Raw genomic sequence first — 11731 nt, 5'->3', positions numbered from 1 at the left:
CTGTATAAAAAATGAAGCCTCAGATGAGTTAAATTTTAAGAGCCCTGCTGGGATCAAGCCAAAGGTCCAGTGAGCGCAACAGCACTTTCCCCGGAAGCGCCCATCAGTCACATGGAGGATGTAACGTAAAAGGGGACAAGAAATTGTTTTTATATAAAAGAAATTATTCTAGCCCTGATCCTCCAAAAGGCAGAAGTTAATATTTATTCGTTTCTATTCATAAGACTTCCCTATTTCTAGCGCTCTGTAGGAGAAATTGGCTCACAGGATTTTTTTAAAACGTGGTTCACAGCGTCTCAGTGACTACAATACTCGGGGCCTAAATTGTGACCGATATCTCCCCACAACGGCCGGAATGTAACTACTGTACTTTCATTTAAAAAAACAACCACCTGGGTGCGACTTTTGCTGGAGTGTAGATATGCTTATGCCTTATTGTAGGACATGATCTAGATTCTAGAATGCGGTTCCTTTTCAGACACCCTTGAGTGAATTTGAGTTCCACAGGGCAGCTTTCCCCCCGCTAATTTCACTGGGATTGCTCAGGTGAACGCTTATTAGTGCTCTTATATTTTTTAAAAAACCACCTATAAAAAAGCAAGTTCACCAAACGCGAAGGAAATCCCTTTTCTAAAATAGAAGCCAGTGTTTCCCTCCCACTTAATTTCCATTGTACTTTTTTTCATTTTCCAGAGTGTAGCACCCAAGCTTCATGATAACTTTCCATGAGCAGCATATTCCATCAGCCTATAGTCTCTCAGGTTGCCAATTTGTTACCAGGCCAAATTCAAGGCATTACTATTGGTATATAAAGACCTTAACAACTTGGGAAAGATCACCTTATCCCATATCTGCCCGCTTCAATTTGCACTGGCACTGCTACAGGCACCACATGATACTCCTCACGTCTAAGAAATCAGTATGGCAGAAATGTTGGAACTCCCTGCCTATTGACATCAGGCAGGCACCTTTTCTGTACTATTTGGTGCCAACTTGAAACATTTGTCCACTTACATAGATGTTGATGTGTTTTAAGCTTTTCATTTACTGTTAACATTAATTATCTTTTAAATGTTTTAATTACTTCAAAAAACTTTTTACTGGTAATTTTATTATTTATGGTAAGCCACTTAGAGGTTTTATTGCAATAAAATAATAAAATGATACTGAAGCAAGGGTATATCATGCCAATTCTCCAACTCACTGGCATATTTTTTTCCATCATGGAATCCAAGGCAATGTACATGTAGTTCTCAGGCAGTCGACCAAACACAGACCTGCTTAGCTTTAGCAAAGTTGGGACCTTGTGCCTTTTTTAGACCATACCCAGGGACTATCCATTTCTATAGCAAATGCTATTGTGCCTTTTAGTGTACATTTCACAATAATCTCATTTATCCTCACACCAAAACTGAGGATATGTTACTCATTTTATACTGAGTAAGACCCAACTTAACTCAGGGACTCCCAGATAATATATAGCTGAGGATTTGAATCCGGGTCTCCCGCACCCATCACTTCATCCCCTTGTTCACTCCCATGAAATAAATATACTTTTTTGCAGCAACTATACCAATGAAAACACAAGCTTATATAAACATTAAAACCACACATTGCTGAGTTTTATTCAAAATGCTTTGTTTAATTTAAGTCCTTAGTAAATTGATTTTTTTAAAACATTTTCCTTTTTTAATTTTTTTAAACACAGAAAAAACTGGGTGAGAAATTACAGGCACGGTGGAAACAGTCCATTAATTACACTGAATAAAAAGGAGGCATCCCAGAGGAGCAGAGGACAAAACAAAACCCCTGCCCACACACACACACACAGTAGCAGCCTGAAGCCACAAAAGGTGTTAAGGGAACACATACATACACACTCACACTGTCTCAGGGAGCAAAAAAGAAAGTGTAAATGGTTTGCCACTAAACAGCCCAGCTTTGGAGCCTTGAATAGGAAAACAGGAAAGGGCAGGTGGTATCAATGGATGCCTCTCGGGACAACCATGAGGTAAAGAGATGCAGTGGGACCATGGGATGTGGGAATATCTTTGGGAAACAACAGGAAAGTATTTGGAGGCAGCTGAATGCTGCAGTTTGTTCCCCAAAACTAAGGGCGATTATAGTGAAAAGGCAATTGGAAGAGAAAAACTTAAGGTACCAGCAGCATTCAATAAAAACTCAGAATGCAGAAAGAATGTGGCGAAGTGATCAGAGATGAGACCACTGCAGTCCATTCAGCAATTCAATCTGCCCTTCCAGTTCTACTCTTGCCCCACAGCAGGCTGGAGAGTGGAGCAGTGGGATGACATGTGAAGTGGGTGAATCTTGGGTCTACAATAACTGTTTAAGGAGACAGGTGTCACCTTCAGGTGAAGGCCTAGCCACCTTGAACAGCAGGATGAAAACATGGTGACTGCATCCTTGCTCAAAGCTCTGGAGCTATTACAATGACCTTGCCAACACACACACGCCTATGGCAAATAAGATGGCCTCCAACCAACAAGGCAGGGTAATTTCTGCAGACATTTTAGTCCTTTCAAGCTGTTGATGTGCCACAAATGAATGGTATGTATAAGAAGATGGTGTAATAAAAAAGTGTGCCAGTAGCTTATTAGCAAGGCTGCAAGTACCATCTCCAATGAATGCCTTGGCAATCCTACCAGTGCGAGTCTACTTTTGCAGCCACTCTTAAACAACTTATCCATCACTTCACCTTACTTTTGGATGGGACACTAACCACCAACTTGCTCCCCCCTACTCCCACGTTTCTGGTTGTTTTGCCAGTTCTTAGATGGAAGTGAAGAGAATGAAATGAATCCAGTCATTGCTACGCAGCCTTTAACCAGCTGACATGTAGGTGCAAGTATCTGGTCAGCTGATGCTCCCTCAAGAGCAGACACTCCAGGATAAAAGGATCCCACTTGCCTTATTGGCGAGTTAGTCCTGCCTGTGAAGCACAATCTGCATTTAGCATTTGAACTGCAGGAAAAGGTGGAGGTGCCCACGAGAAGAGGAGAAGAGCACTGGGGACCACAGCAGGAGCTTAGTCAATAACCAGTCAAGGATAGAGATTGAAGGGTTGTCAAAGTGGGTTTGAGCAAACTGAGGAGAGGGAATCATCACTTGAAGCAGTCGGCAATGGGGGGAGGTGGCTTGGGGGGAGTTGTGGGCAAGGGTAGGGGGTTGCTGGCTGCAGGGCCAGGGGAGTCTGTTTTCCGTTTGAAGCGATAGGTGATGGGCAGTAGGAGTTTACTCTTCTTGAGTGCCTGGACTTTCTTGAGTGTCTCATCATCCAATGCCATGAAGCATCGGCGGGAATACTCCAGCAGGCGCTCCTTGGACGGGTCAAATTCACCCACCTCAGCCAGCTTTTCAGGGGCCACAATGAGGAGCTCAGCTATGGGCGTGGTCAGGGCCACAGTGTTACGGTCCACTCGGTGGTGCTCAAAGGCCCGGCTCATGCTTTGCAGCTTTTGAAAAGTGTACAGGATCTTCTTGTAGCGGCAGAGCACCCCATCCACGTCTTTGACTGTAGAGCAGGTTCGGGTTCAGATGAGAATACCCCAACATACACCGAGGGTCGTGGGTAAAAGAACAAAACAAAAGATCAAGGAGGAGAAAGGGGGCAACTCACAGACACCCAAAGGATGTGAGGGGCAGGAACCGCAGAAAACAAGAAGGGCCAACAGGATGAGGCAATGACAAGATAGGAGCCGTATTTTGGGAAACGTATAATAAGGACACAATAAAAAGGAGCCGTATATACCAGCACTGGGGGAAGGGTGAGGGAAAGCAAATAGCCCAGGGGCCAAACAAAGAAACCATAAGCAAGCAAGCAGGTAATTCAGATGTCAAAGATTCAGCCACAATAAGGGTAAATACGAAAGGAAGGATATGCAGAAAGAAAGTATAGAACACCAGAGCGAGAAGAGGCAGAGAAAAATGAAAGTCAAGCAAAATATTGTCATGGTAGACAAGGCCAGTGGTTTGCAACGGCAAGAAAAGAAAGAGGGGAAGGTTTAGAACAGGGGGAAAAAAGTGAGAATTGGACAGGGGGAGGGGGAAGGAGAGCATTTTACTGCAGCAATTTATCAAGATTTGATGCTTTTGCGAAGGAAAACCTGGAAGGGTGGGTGAATCACATTCCAGCTTTTCAAGAGGTATTCCTGTTTCTAAGAGTCAGGATTCTTCTCCCCACCTTCTTTGGGCTGCCAGAGGGGGAGGGATGGGCCAGAAGGGCTGGTTGACCCATACAGAAGCCAGGCTGTCGGTCCATGCAGTGATTCTCCTGATTGGATTGGGTGTGCTTAGGGGTAGAGTGCTCTCCCCCCCCACCTTTCCTAGTGTGGGGCTGTGACCTGAATTTGAAACAGGGAATCTCTACAATGTAAAACGGGGTGGGTGGGGATATTTTCTGGCCGGCACCTTTATCCCAGATGTGCTGTGCATGCTCTGTGCAAACCCCCTGCCCAGGGAGCTACGTGGGCATTGTGTTGGGTGGGCTCTCCTTCCTCCCCTTTGTCCATTGAGCTCCAAAACGGGCTGGGAGGAATGTAAGGGGATTTGTATTCCTGCCTGTAAGCATGGCAATTGCTAGCTGGGCCACTGGGGCCGCGGAAGTGGGGGCACTGTGGCACCATTTTGTGTGCTCTCCGAAACAGAGGAAGCTGCCTTATACCGAATCAGAACAACAGTCCATCTAGCTCAGTACTGTCTGCGCTGACTGGCAGCAGTTCTCCACAGTTTCAGCAGGAGTCTCTCCCAGCCCTATCTGGAGATGCCAGGGGTTGAACTTGGGGCCTTCTGCATGCAGGGCAGATGCTCTACCACTGACCACCTTCCCAATCTCTGTGTCGATGGAAGGGTGTGTGTGTGTGTTCCCCCGTTGTCGTGAGCTTGTTAGCTGCCTCTGTGAGTGGGTGGCATACGGGCAGCGGCACAGGCCCCGACTGGTGGGCAGCAGCAGAGTTTCCAGGGGATCCTTTGGGTGTGTCTGCTGTTTTGCCAGCATTTTCCTCCCAATGCTGTCCCCTTCCCTAGTGAGCTGAGCCTGTGTTGCATTCGACAGCCATCCTACTGGCACACCAGCAGCGTACGTCTTCCCCCACCCTGCCAGCATAACGAGAGTATAAGATCATTTTGTGCATATATGAAATTGAAATGGGAATGAGCTGACAGAGAGATGGGTGCTGCTTCTAACAGACTGGATATAAACACTGAAACAGTTGTCAAATGGCAGAGCCTCGCTTTTCTGTATGGTGATGTATTATTTTAATATTATTTTAATATTTAAACATATTTTTTTTAGAAAGACAGACATCCAAGTCTTGAGATCACCAATCTCTGCTCATAAAAGGGAGTTAAGAGCCTCGCTGTTCCTGCCACTAAAGGGACCGTTGACAAACTCTGTAGGCTTTGGAGGCTGCAACGGCAGGCCCTTGCTTTGGAATCCTTGCTACTCACCTCTCTGCCTCTCGCGGACTTTGGGCTTGACAAAGCGCCGTCTGTTCAGCCCCCCTTTCTGCTTCTTATGCTCTGCAGAGCCCCCTTCTTCTGGACTTGCACTCAGCCAGGAGCCCATACTGTCATCATCTGTCACATCCCCGTTCCGGCTATCAGATACCTCTGACCGCCGTGGGGGCTGCTTGCTGCGGCAGTGATCGTCTAGGGTGGAGGAGAAAGGGCAGGGCACATCAGATGGAGGAGGAGACGGAGCCCTACCATAGCACAGTCTGCCCAACAAGTAGTCTCAACTGCCCCAAATCAGAGAACTCAAAAGAGAGATGGCCCTTTACTTTCTAACACGGGAGGGACAAACCTCAGGCCTGGGTGTCAAATGCGGCCCTCCAGCCCTCTTTATCTGGCCCTTGGAATTCTCTCCAGACCACGCACCTCAGAGGCCTGCTTTACACCCTGGGTGGTTTTGGCTGGCTGGAATGTTTCCCTGAACTCTGATAATGCCTCTTGCTTTCCTGGGTGGAGGATATAGAAGAGTGCATGCAGAAAGTAGCTTCTATACAAAGATAACACATTTCTTGCTCCACCCACTTTTGCATTTGGCTCCACCCACCATGGCACATGGACCTCAGAAGACCGCCCACAAGGGAATAGGGCCATTGGGCTGAGAAAGATGACCCACCTCTGCTCTAATACATAAGTCCCATTTTCTTCCCCACCCATTCCAGCCTCTTCCTGAATCAAATCCATTTCAGCTGTGCTCTTCTCTCTGTAGAAGCCAGGCATCCGTGTCTCCTGCACCCCACTTTCTCCCTTAAGAACCAAGGTCTCTTGGCTTGGTTCTTGACTGACATTCCTCCAGCCTCCCCTCTAGAATGTTCTTCCTTCCAAAAGAATCCAGAAGGTTCCCCTCTAACCAAGCTCAACCCACCCACTCAGCTTCCAGAGAACTCTAGAGCCCTCCTGTTACCAGCATCCAGGCGGGCACAGGAGATGAACTTGTCTAACTGGCAGCGCAGGAAGTCCCGCTCTTCCTCCAGGTCCTCGATTCGCTTCTGCAGCCAGGAGTTCCTCTCCAGGGCCATATGTAGCTGGGTCCTCATGCTGGTCACCAGAGTCAATGAGGGAGCTGGCATCTCCGGAGCCTCTGAGATTCAACAGGAGGGAAACAGTTGTGTCACAGTAGAAGTTGATTTCCTCAGCATCACCTACTTTTCCTCAAACACCCTAAGGTCCCACTCCCACCTTGCCCCAAAACTCTTCCTAACAAATCCCTGTAAGAAATAAGAGGTTTGCACCTGGCCTGTCCCAAGTCATTGTCTTTGTTGTATCTAAGGGTCAATATACACTTTCATTTTGAGCAGCAGCAAATGAACACGGGATGGGTTTCTCTCCCCACCCCACCCCACCCCACCCCACCCCAATCATTCTATGGTTGAGCTTTCTTGCTAAACTTCTCCATGCGGACTCATTTAAGTTTCCTCTTCTTTGCACAAGTCAAAATATTTAATTACAGAAAACACTAGCACCGCTGACATTTGCAATGGGAACTGGAAAGACAAGTGGCATCTACAGCAAAAGATTGCGCTGTGGAGGCTGCACACACTTATATTCCACAAATGTCACTTTCTGCTATGATTTCTGCAACTGTAGCATCACATTCTAGAAGTGCCATGATCATGGGAATGACAACAGGAGCATGTTCACCCCAGGGGTGGCTTGGATGTCATTCATTTAAGAGATCCACTACCCAATTAAAGGATGTTCTTTCATCTATTACTGATGGGAAGGAGGGTGTTGTTTCTCACCATCAAGATTCTGAGGGGGGCTCACACCATAATATAACTGTTGCTGAGTTTGAGTCTGTGATTCCATCTGGTGTGGCTCGTCCAAAGGTATGGATATTTTATAAGCTTCATTGTCTTCCTTCACTGTAAATATCAATATCAGGGAAGTGGGAGAAGAAATATAAGAGCCTAAGAATATCCTTGTTTTGGTAAGATCAACAGTCCACATGATTTAGAAGCCTGTGCAATTCAGGTTCTAAAACACATGGGGAACGAATGCAACAAGTTCCCCACTTCATATTTCCCCTCCCCACCATGTGGATGGCAAGGGAGGGTTAACCAAGGATGTGGGGCCAATGAACATGGCCTCGCTCTCCCCCAGAGAGCAACTGAATAGAGCTTAGGTGTAATTGTAGTCTTGAGGTTCTACTGCATTGGCAGAGTTGGCATTTGACTGTGTAGAATACCAATAGCCATTCATGGGATTTGTAAGGCTTAGGAATTTTCCTCAATAGATACTATTTTGAAGCTCTTGGCAAGTCACATAGCACTAGACTAAGGCTGCAAGCCAGCACATGCCTACTCAGAAGTAAGCTCCATTGGGTTCAGTGGGACTTACTCCCAGGTAAGTGTGTATTGGATTGCAGCCTAGGTTAGTTATGCTAAGTTCCCAGTGAAATCAGTTGGGCATAGGTTATTATAAACTTTTCACACTGATTTCAATGGGACCTAAATTCAATTAATTTAGCCTGGCTCCAACCTAGGACAGCTTCACCCAGGCCCTGTGTAATATACTCCTCCCATCAGACATATACTAACCTTGCTTTGCTCCAGATCCACGACGTCCTCTACCCATAGCTGCCCGTTGGTGGTGGTTACTTTCCGTCATCATCCTCCCTCCCTGGGTGGGACGGATACTACTAACCTGGAGAACAGGAGAAAGACTCTAACTAGGCAGATGGATTGTAAATCCGCCTTATATTCCATCTTCTCATCTAGATTTTTCCCAACGAGTAAACGCCAAAGCAGCCTTCCCCACAGCCCCACAACAAGAATCCCTAGCCAATGAACCCCCTCTTGTAAAATTCTGTGGTCCTTTCAGAAACACAGAATTACTGGCTTTCAGATCTGTTCTCCCATTCTGTAAGTTTGTATTACCAGTACTGCACGTGAAGGAGGAATCATATGGTGCAGCCCTATATGAGAAAAGCAGGGAATTACATATTTGACTCCCTGAAAATAACAGGGTTCATGCTATGATGGACGAGGGGAAGGGTTTAATCCTGCTCGATGCTGCTTCACCAGCACAGACTCCTCCCCCCATTGCAGAGGTCAGCTTTAACAGGTAGGCAGGACTGATCATGACATCAGCTGATTGATAAGTGGGCAGCCCACCTGCTGGGCCAAATAAATTTCCTACTCTTGCTCTAGCTCCTCCTCCTCCTACCTCCAAGCAGATATCTACCTGAGCCAGGGTGACACTCAGGAATCCAGCATCTTCCACACAGCTACCTGCCCCTTTGGGAAATAGCTGCAAGCATCTGGAGAAAGGCAAGAAGGGGAATTCTGTCTGGTAGGGGATCCCAAAGCAACAGAGGCAGGCAGGGGGCCAAAGCACAGCCAAACTATCTCCTCAAGGTTCTCACGCTGCCAGCTATGACACAGAGGGTGATCGTCCAAAATAGTGATCTATGAGGAGTGCTTCTGTTTCCAGTAGTCCTGCAAAGGGAACAGGAGTTGTGGGGATAGCTCTCTTCCTCAGATAACCTTTTTTTTCTCAACACAGATGGAGGTCAGGGATTCCGCTTTCACATGCATGTGCATCACATCCCTTGATTCCTCAAGTACCACTCACTCACAGCTGAATGTGTGAACCAACTAGAGATATGAAGGCCTAGGGTGGGAATGGAAAAATTCAGGTGTGTGTCTGTTTCCCCACCATTTTTCTGCCCCCCTTGAATATTGGGGGGGGAGAGAAATGGGAAAAACACTGCCCCCCCCCGATATTTTCTCAGTCTTTACATCTCTAGAGCAAACTGTTTAAAAGCTGCAGTGTCTGAAAATTCAATCTGTGATAGCGCTTTATCTGTGATGGCTCAATTCATATATGCAAGTTACCACTTGATGTTTCAGTCACTGAGTGATGAGCACACACAGTCTCAAAAGTTCCCAAATTCTCTAGAACCAGAGCAGAATAACCAACTGCAGGTCATAGTTCCCCCCCCCCATTTCAATTTCTAATGTTGTTAGAAGAGACCCTGCTCAAACTCCCTTAGCCATTACGTGCTTGTATTTTAGGTTCAAAGAGAACAGCTCTCTCACATGCAACTATCTTCAAAGAGGGAAGGGGAGATGCGTCTTTAAGAGGGGGACACACTAAATTGGGCTTGGAAAGTCCTAGAAGTGCAGTGCAATACCAGCTCACTACCCACCCATCACATACACAAAAGAACAGCCACTTGCTTGAGACCCATTTACAGTCTGCACTCAGCTACTGCTTGCTCAAAGCAAAGAGGTGGGATCTAATCTATAAGATCCAAGCCCCAATCTTTCAGTGGCTAGATAGCACTACAGAATGAATTCTCTATGTATTGCACTGATGCAGCCTTCAATATTTAAAAGGCAATTAGATAACAATTTACTAATCTAGAAACTGAATACAGTAAGTGTTCATATATGGATATATGATTACATCTGGTACAGCATTTTCCAAAATGGATTAAAATGGTTGAAATGTGTAACTGGTGATATAACCAATTGCTATTTTTTTAATGTCATGATCTGTCTTGAATGTTGGAATTTAATGGAAAGGAGTGGCATAACTACATTTAATAAATAAAATAAATGCATTGCTATTTATAGACCCCTGGTCTCCATTCCCTAGCCACCCCTTCTTTACACCCCCCCACTCCAATATGCCTACCGAAACCGCAAAGCAACTACCTCAGCCTATGGAAACTAACCTGTGGTTACTAACAAGTAACCCAACCAACAGATGGGGGGGGGTCACAACGTTTTTAGGCCTGCCAAGGAAGCACAGCACAGCCAGACAGCTCTCACCCTTTCTCAGCATCCTCTGGGTCACTGCGATGGATTTTGGGGTATACCTCTGAGAACCTGAGAAGCAGCAAAATATCTTGGTCGAGGCCACCTCTTCCAGCTCTGCAGGTGACTTCCTCGCATATCCAGGCCCCACTGTTAACATCAACCCTGCACTTATCTTCCTTCTTCGCAAATCCTTTATCCTTAATTAGCAGCCTGTTTCCTCTCCTCATTATTCTCAAATGATGCACAGACTCCCTCACCTTCTCTGCAACTCAAAACCAACGCGGCCACAGCTAAGGCCTATCTCCCTCCAGCCCCCCCTTCCTCCTCCTAAGACGCACCTCCGCTCTCTCCGCTAGATAGAAGCGTCTCCCACGCAAACTCCTTACACCAGACCAGCTGTAGTCGACGTCAATGAATTGCCCGGGATCGGGGGGGGGGTCTGTAACCCTCCCTTTCTTTACTCCACCCTCGATCAAATCGGGCCTTTGGCAAAGAAAACCAGATCCCATCACCACCTCTCCAAAATGGCCCCGGCTCCTGCCCTGTCATGAAGGATTCCTCCCTCTCCCTTCCCAAATTTCGGTGTCGACGCCCACTCCATGACTTTGGAAACGTTAAAGGGACCTAGTGTGCCTTTGGCGCTGCGCCTCGTGACTTCGAGAGCATGGGATGTTTGGGGTCCGATCTCAAGAGAAGTGGCACCCCTCCCTCGAAGTGAGGGGGCAGCTATAAGCAAAATCCAAGTAAAGGTGCGTGAGGGGGGGGCGGAGGCTGTCATCCCCCGCTCCTGCCAGGACACGCCGTTCTTACCTTGTTCCTGTGACCGCATCCACAGCTGAGCGTCCCAAACAGTCGCTCCGGGCTGCAACCGAACGAGCTGGGTTGTGGACCGTCTGTAAAGTGCAGCGGGAGAAGGCGGGGCGGGAGAGGAGGAGGAGCGAGACTGCCTTGAGGTGGGAAGAGAAGGTGGCAGAATCTGAGCAAAAACCGGGCACGTCGCCGGATGGATGCAAAATTTTAGGGCCTGCTTTACAGCAGCCTGTTTACTACTAGAGGGCACGCGTGTAACTCGACTTGCATGTGTGGATGAGCCATCACGGGAATAACAGCACAGATACGGTTTTTACGGCGCCCCCTAGACGTCGCCTCAAGCGCACTGCTTTGCGCTGTTATCGTCTCGTACAGTCAGCTTGTGAGAAATCGAAAGAAGCACGTGCATATGTTGAAACAGCCGCAAGGAGAAAATGTCAAACAGAGCACATTGTCTTCGCAAGAGGAACTGCCATTTAGGCCCCCTGCACTGTTCTGGTTATCTAACCAGCTATAGGAGCAAGCCGGCTTCAAGGCGAGTCGCTCCCCATTGGATCATGGATTCGTCCTCCAACATCTTGTTGAAAAATACACTTCCAAGCCGGGCGGCGCCCTTTATGCTGCTT

General features: G+C 47.2%; 1 protein-coding gene across 9 annotated transcripts; it reads right to left on the bottom strand.

Annotated features, from left to right (window-relative positions):
* Positions 1 to 1617: 1617 nt before the first annotated feature.
* Positions 1618 to 11316, bottom strand: CCDC106 (coiled-coil domain containing 106). Of its 9 annotated transcripts, none has more exons than XM_061591287.1 (8): positions 11106 to 11316; positions 10308 to 10364; positions 8713 to 8966; positions 8067 to 8172; positions 7269 to 7391; positions 6431 to 6607; positions 5467 to 5667; positions 1618 to 3532 (listed from the first exon to the last, which is right to left on the bottom strand). In XM_061591287.1, the coding sequence occupies exons 4-8, from the start codon at positions 8137 to 8139 to the stop codon at positions 3123 to 3125; spliced, it is 984 nt and encodes a 327-aa protein (XP_061447271.1). In that variant the 5' UTR covers positions 8140 to 8172; positions 8713 to 8966; positions 10308 to 10364; positions 11106 to 11316; the 3' UTR covers positions 1618 to 3122. The 9 variants fall into 9 exon arrangements, with proteins under 9 accessions (XP_061447271.1, XP_061447272.1, XP_061447269.1 ...); XM_061591288.1 differs by lacking the exon at positions 11106 to 11316 and adding an exon at positions 10634 to 10679; XM_061591285.1 differs by lacking the exon at positions 10308 to 10364.
* Between the last annotated feature and the right edge of the window lie 415 nt (positions 11317 to 11731).

The sequence above is a fragment of the Rhineura floridana genome, chromosome 11 (assembly GCF_030035675.1).
Source record: "Rhineura floridana isolate rRhiFlo1 chromosome 11, rRhiFlo1.hap2, whole genome shotgun sequence".
NCBI lineage: Eukaryota > Metazoa > Chordata > Lepidosauria > Squamata > Rhineuridae > Rhineura > Rhineura floridana.
Note: the sequence above shows the minus strand (reverse complement) of the source record. Positions and strands in the feature narration are given on the sequence as shown.